We start from the raw sequence: 16,123 nt of genomic DNA, 5'->3' as shown, positions 1-16,123 counted from the left end.
CAGTCTCTCTACAGGCTGGGATGTTGGCTTCTGGCTGCACTGTTGACATATTTACAGAAGACAAAGAGATCCATCATAGTCTAGAGAGAAGATTTTGTTCTATTTACCAAAATCTCCTGCATCGAGGCCATGTTTACAGTCAAGCTGCTCTTCGAGGACTAGAGGCAGGTGAGGGGGAGTCATTCCTGAAACATTGTCATCTGTATATTTGCCCCCAAACATAACACAGAGAATTAAAACCATAAAAACCCTGTGAAATAGACTTTACAATCTGGATTTCATTCAATGAAATAAACACTTAATTACAAACATCTGTTTCAGCCTAAATTCTAATTACCTAATCTAGCCATCTGTAATTTTAATGATTTTCTCTGATTTCTTTTCCTTGCAATGTGATTAATGAGAATGGCATTTGAAGAAGTAGCTTCCCCCCACCCTTCCTTAGATACTTTCCCCGTCTCTAGCAAGAAAGCCTTAGGAACTTACAGTTTGCCCCTAACTTCCTGTCCAATCTGGCTGTTGAACTGCTTTCTTTACACAATACCAGAAGGCCTCGGCTTTCCTACCCTGCAGAGGTAAACCCCTCGAGCCCTACAGAAACACTGTTAACATGGATGTGAACTGCAGCAGGTGTTTAAAACAAAAAGCGAGGTCTATTTAACGTGCCATGATAATGCTCCTCGTGGGACCGTGGTGATGGGGGAAACGCACAAGGAGACCTACGAGGTCACTAAGCAGGAGGGCTACGTCTACACTGGGATGATTTTCCAGAAATGCTTTTAACGGAAAAGTTTTCCGTTAAAAGCATTTTCGGAAAAGCGCGTCTAGATTGGTGTCATGGTGCACACGCCCCCCAGTAGCCTCAGTGCCCCCTGACTGTCTTCACATGGCCCATCTCAGGGCGAGTTACAGTCTGTATGGGTTGCTCATCATCGGCTTCACAGCAGTTTATACTGGCCCTTTAAACAGGCCAAGTCCACAAACAGATTCTCGTCGTAGCTGGGCACCCCCCGGTAGGGGGACCCGGGCCTACCCTACTCCACCGGGTCCCGGCCCAGGGCCCTGTGAGCAACCGGGTATAGGGTCACTCCCTCGGTGGGGCTAGCTAGCCAAAACCCACTGAGGCTCTCGGGCTAAGAGGGGCGCCTCCCGCTCCTGCCCTGGGCCACTTCCTACCTGGCCTTGCCCAGCTGGCTGCGAACTCCAGGCCGGCGTCCCCTCAACAGGTAGTCTCCAGGTGACACCAACTCGCCTCTGCTTTCCTCCAGGCCTCTCCTGGAGTCCCCGGCAACTGCTGAGGGAGAGCTTCCCTCTCCTGCAGCTGTATCCCTCCCAGGAGCTCTTGCTGCCTCTGCAGTCAGCCCTACCCTTCCCCTTCCAGCAACTGGGCCTCTCCTTTTATAGCTGGCAGCTGGGCTCATTAGCCTAACCATCTCAGCTGGTCTTCCAGCTTCCCTCAGGCTCCGGGCCTGAGCCTTGGGCTTAAAGGCCCAGTGCAGGGCAGGCGCCCTGTCACAATTGGCAGGACGCTTTTCCGGAAAAGCACTTTTTGCAGAAAAGCGTCCATGGCCGATCTAGACGCGCTTTTCCGCAAAAAAGCCCCGATGGCCATTTTTGCGATCGGGGCTTTTTTGCGCAAAACACTACTGTGCTGTTTACACTGGCCCTTTTCTGAAACAGTTTTCCGGAAAAAGACTTTTGCCCGAGCGGGAGCTGCATAGTTTTTCCAGAAAAGCACTGACAATTTTACATGAGATCGTCAGTGTTCTTGCGGAAATTCAAGCGGCCAGTGTAGACAGCTGGCAAGTTTTTCCGGAAAAGCGGCTGATTTTCCAGAATAACTTGCCAGTGTAGACACAGCCGAGAGGTATAGAATCATAGAGCTGGAAGAGACCTCAGGAGTCATCAAGTTCAGCCCCCTTCCCAAGGCAGGACCAATCCCAACTTGGGGTTAAAACTCTGGCGTGGAGCTCAGACTCTAGATTCATTTCCAGACTGCCACACACATGGCAAAAATCATTCAGCCCCACTGAGGTGATGTTGCCTAGTAGTTAGAGCACTGGACTGCTAAGAGACTTGGATTCTATTCCTGGCTCTGCCACTGGTTGGGTCACCCCATGCCTCAGTTTCCCCACCCGTAAAACAGGGATAATGATACTGACCTCCTAGATAAAGTGCTCTGAGGTGAGATGAGCTAGATATTGTTACTCACTCTCTCTGTGCAAAATGGGAACAATGATCCTTTTCTCCCACCCTTTACCCCTGGCTATTTAGACTGACAGTTCTTCAGGGCAGGGGCTGTCTCTTGCTATGTGCACACTGTGCCTAGTGCAATGAGGTTCTGCCCCCAGCTGGAGCCTGTACGTGCTACAATAATAACGCCGGGGGGGGGGGGGGCGAAAGGTGTGAAAGCCCCTCCCGTCCCATGGTCCTCCATGGGGATGATTCTGGCTGGTCGGGGGAGGCAGGAGCAGTGCATTGCCCCAGCCTCCACCCCTGTGCTTTAGCCAGCCAAAGGAAGGCTGGACTGATTCCCCCCCTCTCCCCTAGGCATGAGGCCGGGGTGGGGCTGGGCCTTGATCCTGGCGGCGAGTGGGGGAGGGAATCAGCCCCAGCCTTCCCCAGGCCGGCTGGAGTAGGGTTACTTGGGGGTTGCTTCCCCATCCCCCTTCCTGGGCAACATACTTTGCACAGCCGCCGAAAAGCTTCCCCACAAACAAGCTTCCTCCTCCCCACTCCCGCCACCTCTTAGGACCAGCCTCGGGGCTTCTCCTCAGCTGGGCAGCTCTTCAGCTCCGGGCTGAATTCTGCCAGACACCAGCTTGCAACTCCTGCTGAAGCCAAGGGAGCCGGCAGAGGGAGGACTTGATGGATGCTACCGACTCCCAGCAACTCTCTGCCCGGCTGCCAGCAGGGCCTGTATTTACAGGGTTGTTCATTCGCAGGCCGGAAATACGGACAATTGCCAGAGCTTGCCGTCCAACTTGGAAGGCCTCAGCTGCGTGAGTTGGGGGGGGAGGGTGGCACCGAAAATCCAGGCTCTCTCCTCAGCTGCACGACCTGGCAACGCCTCTTCACCTTCTCAGTGGGGCTCCTCCTTTTGAGCGCCACCTCTACGCTGCTCGGCTTGTTCCGGCTGCTCCTGCCCCTGCTTGCAACGCCTCCCCCTCCATAGCAACACCCACAGGCAAAGTCAACCCTGCTGGGTTCTCACTGCTGCTCCTTTGACCTGCCTCCCACCTGCACGGCTTGGCTCAGCCCCCGCCTCCAGTTCTCCAGCTGCTTCCATTCACTGCCTTCCCCTGTTCAATCCTCACCCGCTAGCGCATCTCCTTTGCCCCGGGCTACCCCATGACAGGTTCTGACTGCTGTTACACGTGCAAAGATGGGAGTCGTTTTACTTACTGCGGGCCCCGTAAAGGGAGCATGGTCACAGTTCTCCTGCCATGACTGGTTGAGGCTCTGGACAAACTCTTGGAAGAAAGCATGAGACTGGTTGAAGATGGAAAATCCCAGGATGTTAACTCGGTCATCCAGAAAGCTGTCCAGCTGCTGGAGCGAGAACTCCTAGAGCATCCCAGCAAACAGAAAAGAGCATTAGGAGACAGAGGCAGATTCTTCAAAGGCTCTCACAAAACCAGTCCCACTGCACAGGGCCAGCCTGGATTGTCTCCCACGGCTGGTCAGAGGGAATTTGCTCGACGCCCTACTTCTTGAGGGAAACTTGAGGCAATGAGACCCCAAGGCCCTTTGCCTTTGTGGTACTGGGGGGGAAGGCAGGTGATCTTGTGATTAGAGCCAGAGACTTGGAGGCAGAAAGTCTCTGGTCTTTTCCTAGCTCTGCTATCGACTTGCTGGATGACCTTGATCAAGTCACTTAATCCATCTCTCTGTGCCTCAGAAGTTTGTCCATCTGTAAAAGGAGAAAACACCACCTCCCGCACACAGCTAGTGAAGCTTCATAGGGATCCTCAGATGGACAGTTACGACCAAACATTTTTATGTAGATAGCAAGCTCTTTATGGGCAGGGAATTTTTTTTCTGTGCTTGTATAGCGCCTAGCACAGTGATGGCCTGCTCCACCTCCAGGGCTCTGGGGTACTCCAGCCATATAATTAATGCATAATAATCAAGGCAAAGCAGTTGAGTTTTATTCCACTGACACCCACAGGGGAAGCGGTGGTCCCAGAAAAAGCCCGTTTACTGGGCGACACAGGTGTCTTCGTCACTAAATACTTTTTCTTTTTGGTTGCAGCGGTTACACCTTTGGAAGCTACTTTCCCCGACCAGCACTAATATGAATTCCTGTGGGCTCAGTGGAATAGGAGCGTCCAGCCAGCCCTGCCACATGTGTGCTCACACACCCAGTATGTCACTGTGTCAGAGACACAGCTCCTCCAGCAGTGAGTTCCTACGGGGATGAGATTCAACACAGGATTAAGTGTCTTTTGGGCTCAAACGCATGACCTTTAGGTCACATGAAATTACCTGTGAACTACGGATGCATCTGACTGATATTATCTCCCTGACAGGTTATCCGTTTACACACTGAACCCCTGTCAGCCCTGCAGAACAAGGGCCGAAGGCTAACGAGAGTCAGGGCTAGAGGAGATTCTACATGCAGATAGCGTGGCACTCACGCCCCCTGCAAAACATCACCCTCTGCCCAGCTGGAACCGTGGACAGGAAGGCAAAATGTTTGGGATTCAATGGGCCCTGACCTGAGAGGTGTCCTGAGCGCTGGCTGGTTTCATTGTGGTGGGGGGGGGGAAACTGAGGCACGTGTTCCAAGTGTCTGCAGATCTGCAGCTGAAGCCAGTGGGAGCTACAGGTGCTCAGCACTGATGAAAATCAGCCTCTTGAAAAGTGCCTCAGGACGGATCTACCAAAAATCAGTGAATTAAAAAAGAAGTTTGGCCTCTGTGGTGCTGATTTGAGGGCATTCAGCACCTTGCAGACCTGGTCCCCTAGCAATACAAATACCCAGCTTTTATTTAGCACTTCTCATCTGCAGTTCCCAAGGCACTCTGTAAAGTCAGCCAGCAACATGATCCCCCTTTTACAGATAGGGAAACTGAGGTACACAAAGAGGATGCGACTCGCCCAAGGTCACCCAGCAGACCAGTGGCGGAGAGTTGAGGCCAGAGCCTTGAACATCAAACTAGTGCTCTAACCATTAGGAACCACTGCCTCCTTTGCTGAATAGTCCCCTAGCCACCCTGACAAAACAGACACAAATGCGCTCCAATTAACGTTTAACAAAAGACGTTTCCAGCTCAAATTACATTGAGACTTTGCACTCCACGGCTCTCTCTTTCTCCAGCCCTAATCCCCCCTCCCACTTTTCTAGGCTAACCTCCATCTGTTAAAAATGTCTCTGCTTATCCATCAGATTCAGAGGGCTTCCATCACCCTGATATCTGGGCACCACATGGCCTGCACCTAAAATCCACCCAGATAGCAGCCCAGCCACCCTCTACCCCCTGGTCTGACTCCAATCCCAGCCCTCTCTCAGAAAGGTTTTTCTCCAGCTGTTCTCGGGACAACTCGGTGCACCCCGCACACAAATGAGTCAACGAACGGCGAGTGGACTCGAGAACGGGATGTGGATTAAGCAGTCCCTGGAGAAGATGCTTTATTTGGAATGGAATCAGAGGGATTTGGTAAGGTCGGGGGAGCAGTGGAGGGCAAAGAGGTGACAACACCTGACTGATTTAGAAGCCGCCTGTTTAGCCTCTGTCCCTGATTTATTTATTTCTTACACGGCTGTTGAGGCCACTTGACATTTTCAGACCCACCGTTTTCCAAACAAAAACTCATTTACAATTCAAGCCCCGCGCTACCCAGCTGATTCCCAGAGCTTGGAGACCCGTCGCTCAGCTCCACTCTGCCGAAGGGGAGGCGTGGATTTTCAGTGGCTTCGCTGCGTCGGGAGCGGTTCTGCTCGGAGGCTTTCCGCACACCGTTGCAAGGCTAATGGGGACCTGGGGGTGGCTGCCCTCAGAGATGGTGCTAGCTAGGTTCTTCTGTGGCTGGATCCCGAGCGGCTGAGTAGCCTAGTGGTTAGGTCACTGGTTAAGCGGGGCATTAGAGAAGTGCTGTCCCCCTGGCCCAGGAATTCCAACCCCCTCCCTATTCAAGTCCTTAAGTTTGGGGGGGGGGGTCCTGAGAGTCTAGCTTCTCAATTGGTTTCCCCCCTTTTCCCAGAGGAGCAGAGGTTGGGGGCTTACTTGTTCTCATGGCTGCTGAGCTGGCAGGCTCTGGCTTGTGTTCTTAGACTGCTGAACCAGGCTCCTGCCTCCTCCCTAGTCAGCCCTAAATGGAGCCAGGCACCTTCCTTTTCTCCTCCCCCCAGGCCTGGCATTGTGGCAGGTAAAGCACGGCAGGGCTAGTTGGGCCCAGAGGCTTTCTTGAACCCCTAGGATGCTGGACCCCCCCTTTCTCTGCTCCCTCACAAGCTCCTCACGTGTCTGAATAGATTTAGCTCCATGACACCCCCACGAGGAAGGGAATTACTATCCCCATTTTAGAACTGGAGAACTGAGACCATACATGGTTTGCGGAAAGTCACGTGCATGCAGAGTCCGGGGCAGAGCCAGGATTGAACCTACATCCAGCCTCACCTTGCTAAACAGAAGCAAAAGGTGTTGACGCTGCATAAAGGTGTTGACACGACAGAAAATGTCCACGTTAGATCAGGATTAGCTAATATGATCTCACCTCAACCGCTTCTCTTATCTACGGTATTTACCTGGCATGCACTACCATAATGTCTGAGTCCCACAGAAACTTTACAGTATTTATCCTCACACAATCCCTGGAGGGTGGGCAATGCTGTTATCCTTGCTGTACCTATGGGAAACTGAGGCACCGAGAGGCAAAGTGACTTGCCCACAGCCACCCAGGGAGTTTGTGGCAGAGCACAGAACTGAAGCTGGGTCTCGCGGGTCCCAGCCTAGAATCCAAACTGCTGGATTATACTTCCTCACTTTGGCTTCATCTACATTGACAGTTTTTTTGGCAGAAAATATGCTAATGAGTGACTCATTAGCATAAATCATGATCTCATTAGCATATTTTCTGCTGTTTCTTTTTGCACAAGGGGTTTCTGCACAAAAAGAAGCAGTGTGGACGGGGGGTTTTGCAAGATCCTTATGCCTGTCCCAGAAAGGCATAAGAATCTTGTGCAAAACAGAGTTTTTGCGCCAAAAAAAACCTGTCCACACTGCTTCTTTTTGAGCAAAAAGAAACAGCAGAAAATATGCTAATGAGATTTCAACTTATGCTGATGAGTCCCTCATTAGTATATTTTCTGCCAGAAGAACTCAGAGTGAAGATGTATCCTTTGGGTTTGCTAATCCCAGTTTGATTGCTGTCAATGTTCCCTCACATTTTTTCCAGCCATGTGTGGAATAAATGATGCTATATGCACCAAGCACAGGCAGATGTGCACCACCAATAGAAACACATGCTGATGGCTGTGAGCGCTCTGCTAATCAGCTGGGCAACATTGCAATTTCTCTTGAGCAGCTGCCCAAGTGCTCAGCTTACAGGGAACACTGCTGCTACACCATTTCAAGCCGGAGGGCTAATATGCTGCATACCACGCTACATCACACATCATGTTCTGTATGAGTTGGCCAAACCACTGCCTGAGATGAGAACTACCATCCCGTGGGGGAAGTTTGGATCCGACATTTGCAGCTGGGACCCACCCAGCTGTGGACTAGCCCCTTTCTTGAGAGGGTGTGGGCTAGGATGCAGTTCACTCCCAGCACTTCTCTGTTGCTTACGGATGAACCAGACGCATCCTTGCCTTGAGGATGCCACTGGTGTGTTGGCCCTGCCTGCCCTCCAGTCGCTCCTCGCTCTGAGTCACATGTGCCTTTGCTCTCTCCAGGCTGTGCTGAGGGCAGGCTGGAAGGCTGCATGTCATGTAATCGCTCCCAAGAGCAAGGAGCTGCTGGGAGACTCATTCATACCTGTCAGCAAATTCCATTTAGTGGGATCCTCTGAGCCCTGAAACCTGCCATCCCAGCCCCCTCTTCTACCCTGTCTCTCACTGATCGATCACCGTGGCCAGAGACAGGGTCCTTTGTCCTTCACAGCCGCTCTGCACTCCCCAGACCTCTCTCAGGACAAGAACTCTGCCATGTCTGCTTTCCCAACCACGTGCACTCACACAAGAAAGAGATGTCTTTGGTCACTGGGGTACCAGGTGACCCCACAAGCAGGTGCAAATGACAGCACTGGCGTTATTGATCGTCCTCTTACTCGGAGGGGAAGCGAGGCACAGAGAAGTCAAGGCCAAAAATGTCTAGTGGCCGCTCATTCTTAGGCACCTGATTCAACTTGATGGGGTGGGAGAGAGGAAGCTGGAGGTCAGAAAATCAAACCCTGAGCACCCCAATCGGTGGAACCTCTCGAAAACGTTGGCCGAGCCAGTGGCTTTGCAAGAGCATCCGTAGCAACGTCAGGGAATAGAACTCCTGACGTCCAGCCCATGGCTTTAACCACAAAATGAGTCCGGTTAAATCACTTAGCAATTACATGGAACTCTTTATTTGCAAAGCTCAGGGCCCCCATTAAACTAGAAAGGGGTTCCCTGGAAGACAGCATTACAGGAATTATTACAGGCTGGGTGTCTGTACGCCATGCCGTCAAACTTTACGGCACCGGGCAAACCTTTGGAGGGACCAAAACCTTTATTTCACCCGGAGAAGCTGCCTAATAAAAGCAGCACAGCCAGCCTCTGTAAATCACATACTCAGCATGGTGAGCTTGAACTTCATGTCATGCCCAGCTGTGCCTGATGAGTTTGAGGAGCACAGGGCACCTTCTCCATTGCTGGGCCATAGAAATCCATCACCAACTTTGAGCCTCTTGCTCAGTGCGAGTCTCTGACTCACACACACCTATTAAGGGCCTGATCCAGATTGGGGCTGAGCTGATTTGAACCAGCGCTGGAGACATGGCCGCTGTACCGCCTCGAGGGAAGCTTTATTTTAAACTCTACTGCCACCTGGCTAGGTCCGGCCGTTCTCCTTCTATAATAAAACAGCAAAAAGATGCTGCTGTCACATTAGTTCTTGCAGCATAGTCTCTTACAGCACTCTGTTTATTCATTAAACTCCACAGTCACCCCTAACAGGTAGTGGTGGTATTACACCCATCCTGCAGATGGGTAAATTGAGGCACAGTTGCTAAGGGCTCAATCCTGCTTCAGTTGAAATAATGGAAATAATGGAAAAGTTTTCTTTTACTTTAGTGGGGTCATAATTCAGCAATGTATTTAAGCAAGTGCGTAAAGTTAAACATGTGCTTAAGTCCTTTGCTCTTCAGCAGTGCACTGAAGACAGCTACTTAGCATTAAATGTGACCAGCAGGGATTGAACTGGGAACCTCCAGAGCTGAAATCATAAGCTAAGAAGCCTGGCTCTGTAGCTGGGCACTATTACAATCTATAGCCTCCGTGGCCCGACAAAGAAGGGGACCTCTAATGCTCACCACTGGACCACACAAACACCTACTTAAATGCCACTGAAATCAATGAGGCTCAATTAGTAACACCAGTCACTCCAATTTCAAGAACCACATCGACAATCACAGCTTGGACTAATGGGTCTCCGCATGGCGCCAGAGAGCAATTTGGGAAGAACCGTATTTACCGCACTGATCACAAAGCTACTTCCCTGCTTTGAGTTAAGCGAGTGGAACTTTCTTTCTATGCCTGGTGAGGTGCCGCCTGCTACCCAAGAGTTTCCTCCACACGCCCTGGACGCCCACCCTTAGGATGTGGCACCATGCGCTCAGACTCGCAGGCTGACGCAGAAATATTTCCCTGGCGCTGCTTTTGTTTCAGAGCATCTCTGAATCGGCCCTCTTTGCTTACAGTTGCCAGAGCTTAATTATGAATATAACATTTGTTTTACTAGACGAGTCTCTGGCATATGAAAGACATGACCGATCCCTCTCAGTTGGATACAAATCAAATGAGCCTGGAATCCAATTGTACCAGCTTTTGCTAAGGCTTCTGTGTTGGATACCTGGTCCTGCCGCTTGATACTCAGCAGTTGTCATGGGCATCTCTAATGGAAGCGATCAAGCTTTTTAATGTGCCATTGCTAAATTGGCCCTCTTGCACACCCGTAGAACAATGCCGCAAGGACCGCAGCATTAGACGCTTGGATTTCTGTCTGCAGACATATTCCATGCTGCTTCCAGGTTTTGCGCTGGAGGAAACTGTGTGCAGTGTTGGCTTTCTCAAGTCACACATCCACTTCGTGATTGACTGTCGCTTCGTTATTTAACATGCTCCCGAGATAAGTGAACAGCTTGATGGCTGGGTGCGTGCGACCTTCCAAGCTTACTGCTGGATCTTCTTAAAGTTTCCGAGGCACTAGCTGATACAGATCCTCAATTTTCATTCAGCTGATGATAAGGCCAAAGTCATGAGCCACCAAAGCAAAGCAGTTTGTGAGCTCTTGGGCCCTATCTACGTTACATGGAAGATCAATGCTGCCGCAGTTGATCTTCCGGGGTTTGATTTAGTGGGTCTAGTATAGACCCACTAAATCAAACTCAGAGGGTGCTCCTGTTGGTGTGGTACTCCTACTCCGCACAAGGAGTGAAGGGAGTGTTTGCTCCCATTGACCTCCTGCTGTGTGTACGGCACAGAAACATGATTTAAGATGTGTCGACTGCAGCTATGTAATTAATGCATCTGGAGTTGCAGATCTTAAGTCGACCTTCTGCTGTGGTGCAGACCAGGCCTTGTGCTGCTTCAGTGTGTCACAAGGCTCACTCATGGGCATAGAGCAGCTCCCAGATCAATGCTCCCATCACCTTGCTATCTGCGTTGAGAGAGATTAAAGAGCTAGGCAGCGGGCAAGTGTATGAAGATGCCATTTGAAGAGCCATAGAAGGCTTCCTCTAGCATCACAGTAAAGACGCTCAGGGTGAGCAGAAACTTTGCTCCGCCCCATTTGTGATCGGACACGAATCTGTTAAATCACCAATGAGATTTAAACAGCTTTTCTGAATTGGCGCCGACGGTCCCGATACTCAATGGAATTTAGATTCCCACCTTCCATAGAAATCAGATAGAAGCCTAAATATCTCGGAGGTTCTGGGCCTAAACGACTTGTCCCCATTCCCAATGGCAGAGGCAAGGACAGAACAAGAGAGTCAATTCCAGGTCTCCTCTCACCACCAGACACCCTGCCTCAGTGTAACACTCAAGCTTGATGGTGGTCTTAGGATGTTCCTTTGACTGATTCCAGTCTAAGACGTGCCTCACCTCCTCCCCACGAGATCCGCACACTATGGGTTACCACTAACAGGAAGAGGGAGGACTGAGCAGCGTGTAGGTGCATGGACCAGAAGTCAGTACCCCTGGGTTTTATTCCCCGCCCGGGTTCTGTGACCTTCGTCAGATCACCGTTACTCTCTCTATTGCCCCCTTTGCCCACTACTGAGCTCACCAGGGAGATGAGATAATTAATATTTACAAAGAGATTCAAGAGCCTTGGTCGAAAGGCATTAGGCAGAGTCGTCCGATTGCCATTTTAATAACCTGATGACAAGTAAACGTATTTTAAACTCACGGCTCAGAAGCCTTGGGATTTATCTGCATTGTCATGCTGCTGATCACGTCCGTGATTGGCTTCTGGTAATTGCTTATCTCTTAACGTCGAGAAGGACAGTTTGCTATTGTTAGGTTCTCTGTGCCAGCTATTGAGTTCCTTCCATTTCTATCAATTTGGCTGGCAATATTGTTCTGAGTCCCTTTCCCATGCACGGAATCTCTCTCCTTTACAAGATTCTTATCACGCTTTTAATCAGCCAGGTTACCCACGATGCAAAGAAACGGGGCGCCTGCCTCCACCCTGGGAAGTCTTGGCAGGATTTGCTCTTTTTGATTTTGGTGACACTGAGACCTTGACACACACATGTATCTTCCCCTATTGATTACTCGGAGGGCTTTATTGGATTTCCAGATTTGCTGATTAGTAGCCTTTAAATGGTCCTCAAGTAGTGTTGCTGCTGCTGTCCGGGTCTGACAAGCTCCCTGACCGAGGCGAGGCGAGGGGCGGGAGAAGAGGGGGCGGAAATTGCCCTGTGGCCCAGTAATTCAAAGGAGCCCAGAGCTCTGACCACGACTACAGCTCCTCCTCCTCCAGGTCCTTTAAATCAGCCAGCTCACCATGTTCCATGCTCTGAGCAGTGCTAAGGATTGGCTGTCCTTGGCCCCGCCCCATTCTGCCCTTGGCCCCGCCCCTTCCCCAAGCATGGCCCCGCCCCTCCCCACCTTGTCTGGGGCCCCTGCGGAGGCTGTTGGCTCCGCTGGTGTCTGAGATTAGATTACGGGCCAGATCCTCAGAAGGCACAAAGTAGCCAAACTCTAGCGACTTCGCTCTGATCTGCCCCAGCTTCAGATCTGGCTCGTTGACTTTAGTGGCGCTGGGTTGATTTACTACAGCTGGGGAGCTGCCCTGTGAGACTAGAACATACTTGCTTCTTGTTTGGTCTTTCCGTGCGTGTGGATCTTGGACTTTGCTTTTCATCGGGGAAGGAGAGGGGGGCTGGAAGGGTATTTAGTAATGGCTCAGATCCCAGATTCCTTATCATTCTTCTCTGAGGCACAACCTCCATTGAATTCACTAGCGGTTTTGCCCAAGCAAAAGCTACGTAAGGATTTGGGTTAACAATTTATGTACTTTGAAGTTACACAGCAGCTTTCATGCGAGGATCTGAAAGTACTTTATCAGCATGGGGACGGATCCTCAGCTACTATAAACTGGCATCTCTCGATTGACTTTAATGATAATTTACACCAGCTGAGGTTAACGAAGGGGGGGACACTTCCACTATTATTATCCCCATTTTAGTGCAGAGGATTGCACTTCCAGCCCTGTTTCATAGAATCACAGAATCATAAAATACTAGGACTGGAAGGGCCCTCAAGAGGTCATCGAGTCCAGTCCCCTGCCCCCATGGCAGGACTGTCTAGACCATCCCTGATAGACATTTATCTAACCTACTCTTAAATATCTCCAGAGATGGGGATTCCACAACCTCCCTGGGCAATTTATTCCAGTGTTTGACTATCCTGACAGTTAGGAACTTTTTCCTAATGTTCAACCTAAACCTCCCTTGCTGCAGTTTAAGCCCATTGCCTCTTGTTCTATCCTCAGAGGCCAAGATGAACAAGTTTTCTCCCTCCTCCTTATGACACCCTTTTAGACACCTGAAAACCGCTATCATGTCCCCCCTCAGTCTTCTCTTTTCTAAAGATTATAGTTTCTCAAGCTATGAAAATGGACAAAATGGACACAGCACCAGACATCAGTGTAACTTCACTAGCCTTCCGTGCGTGGCCCTTGGATCATTTTATGAATGGGACATCTGAATTTGCACAGCTTTGTTCCTTAAGACAAGCAGTTCCACATAAACCTGAGGCCCCTTTCTCCGTGAAGCATGTTAGTCCTCTCTCTGTCCTACGTTCGGTGTAACACCAGGAGCAAACCTGCATTTGGAATTCGATGCTTTCCTCTTGTGGATTTTGTTGCCTTCAGGGTCTATAAATGCTGAACTGCTGAGCCTATTAATCATTTTTGAGTTGCTCTAAAAACATATTTATTTGGTCACTAAAGTGTACAGGATTATGCTAAATGCCTTATGGCTTTTTTTTGAATGGCTCAGTTCGCTTACAATATATTAACTGAGTATACTGTATAATAAGCTGCAAGTAAAAAATCAATTTCCCTGGCAGAAGAAAGTCATCTGAATGACAAATTATGGCTTTTTCCCTGCGTGTGTGGGCTCGTTTAGACATTTTTGGTTGTTTGAGCGGTCTAGGAGCTGTCGTCTTAATGACCTTCAAAAGTCATTTCTAAAGGATTTCTTGGGATCATCACCTTTATCAACGGGTGAATCTCAAAAGGCCCAGAATTTCTAAGCAGAACAGCATCCAGAGCTTCCAATCTTGCTCCTAAGTTCATCCAAACACGCTGGATCCCTTGGGACCAAAAAGCAACTCCCTGGTGCAACTCCACTGAATTTAATGGAGTCGCACCAGGGACCTATTAGGTCTTTTTGTGTCTAAGACAAGAGGAAGTGAGGTTTTTTCAAAGTCATTAAGGATATGTCTACACTACAGCACTAATTCGAACTAACAATTCGAATTAAGCTAATTCGAATTAGTGCAACTAGACCTAAAAACTAATTCGAATTAGCATTTTGCTAATTCGAAATAGCATGTCCACATTGAGTGGACCCTGAACCGAAGTTAAGGCTGGCCGGAACCAGTGCCGGCAGGGCATCAGGTTAGGACTTAGAGCGTGGAGCTGCTGCCTCAGGCTAGCCGAGGGGTGTGCTTAAAGGGACCCGATCCCCAGCCTGGACAGAAGGACTAGAGGACACCAAATGGAATTAATGGGCAGCAGGTTTAAAACTAATAAGTGAAAGTTCTTCTTCACACAGCACATAGTCAACCTGTGGAACTCCTTTCCACAGGAGGCTGTGAAGGCTAGAACTATAAAGAGAAGTTTAAAGAGAAGTTAGATAAATTTATGGAGGTTGGGTCCATGAAGTGCTATTAGCCAGGGGGTAGGAACAGTGTCCCTGGCCTCTGTTTGCGGAAGGCTGGAGATGGATGGCATGAGACAAATTGCTTGATCATTGTGTTTGGTACCCTCCGGGGTACCTAGTTTTGGCCGCTGTCGGCAGACAGGCTACTGGGCTAGATGGACCTTTGGTCTGACCCAGTACGGCCGTTCTTATGTTCTTATGTTCTAAGATCAGGGTTCAGGGTCGGCGTCTCACTGGAACAACTTGATTTTCATGCAAACCTGCTCCTGGGTGGCCAGGCTGGCAGCTCTCCTGCCCTAGACAGCCGCATTCCTCTGCCTAATGCGGAGATCGTGGACTTTGAAGGCTTCCTCCCAAACCTCGATGAGGTCCACGATCTCTGCACTAGACCAGGTGGGCGCCCATCTTTTATGGCCCTGGGCAGGCTCCTGGGAGCCGCCAGCCTGGTCCTGGGAAGAGGCGGAGGGCTGGGTGGCAGCGGGTGGCTGGCTCATGCCATGCCAGGTGCAGGGTCTGCTGGCTGGGTGCTGGCAGGCTTGCACCTGGCACGGGCACCGTAGCCAGACCGTGCCCGTTTAAGGGCTCCAGGGCCGGGATGGGGGCAGAAGAGTTTCCCTGGTGGTGCCCAGAGTGGCCACCAGGGCAAGATGGGGAGGGCTAGCCTCCCACTAGTTCGAATTAAGGGGCTACACAGCCCTTAATTTGAACTACTTAATTTGAACTAGGCGTTAGTCCTCGTAGAATGAGGTTTACCTAGTTCGAATTAAGCGCTCCGCTAGTTCGATTTAAATTTGAACTAACGGTTTGTATGTGTAGCCCCTATTAAAGTTAATTCGAACTAACGGCTGTTAGTTCGAATTAACTTTGTAGTGTAGACATACCCTAAGGGATTTAGACACATCCTCCATTAAAATGAATGGAAATTGTGTGTCTAAATCTCTGAGACAGCCTGGAAATGCCCCATCAAGAGCTTTCTTTCAGGCCCCAAGTCTGGAGAGAAGTCTCTTGCTGTCTCTGATGGCACCCCAACATTTCTCCTTTGGCCTGGGAACAGTAGGTTATGAGGCCATTGCCAAATTAAACATACTGGAGGGGAAAGAAGTTAAATACTTTTCAAAGCACAACAAAGTTATGCTCAGCTATAGTCTTAGTTATGCCAACAAGGGGTACAGAGACCTTCCTCCATGAGCCTCAGAGACTTCCCTCCATGGCTGACTCTTGCCTCATGCGATTTGAATTGTAAGTGATGCTTTGTGCCATTTGTATTTTAACTGTGTTGTCTTTTTTTAGACCTGATGGGGGCCATTCACCCCAAGCGGAGTAGTGACCCATGACCCTATGTACCATTTACACTCATAAAAGGAAAAAATTGACATGGCACAAAGGGCCTTTTTTGGACCCTTTGCACTGGAATGAACTCCACCCAAGACAGGCATTCGAGATTGCCTCTGCAAAAATCCAGTTTGGAAGGATGTCGATATCAGTTTCATTCAGGCCTCTCTCTATCGTCATCTTTTTTTTATTATCGCAG

At 49.9% G+C, this 16,123-nt stretch overlaps 1 protein-coding gene across 1 annotated transcript in view; it reads right to left on the bottom strand.

The window, feature by feature from the left end:
• The window catches only part of GRIK4 (glutamate ionotropic receptor kainate type subunit 4), a 368,975-nt gene that overhangs the window by 67,022 nt on the left and 285,830 nt on the right, over positions 1-16,123 (bottom strand). The window contains exon 8 of the mRNA XM_075909747.2: positions 3,406-3,567. Within this exon, the coding sequence (XP_075765862.1) occupies positions 3,406-3,567 (162 nt within the window). The remainder of the gene's footprint in view (positions 1-3,405; positions 3,568-16,123) is intronic.

The sequence above is a fragment of the Pelodiscus sinensis genome, chromosome 25 (genome assembly GCF_052426305.1).
Source record: "Pelodiscus sinensis isolate ZL-2025 chromosome 25, ASM5242630v1, whole genome shotgun sequence".
NCBI classification, from domain to species: Eukaryota; Metazoa; Chordata; order Testudines; family Trionychidae; genus Pelodiscus; species Pelodiscus sinensis.
This window is presented reverse-complemented; position numbering and strand designations above follow the sequence as displayed.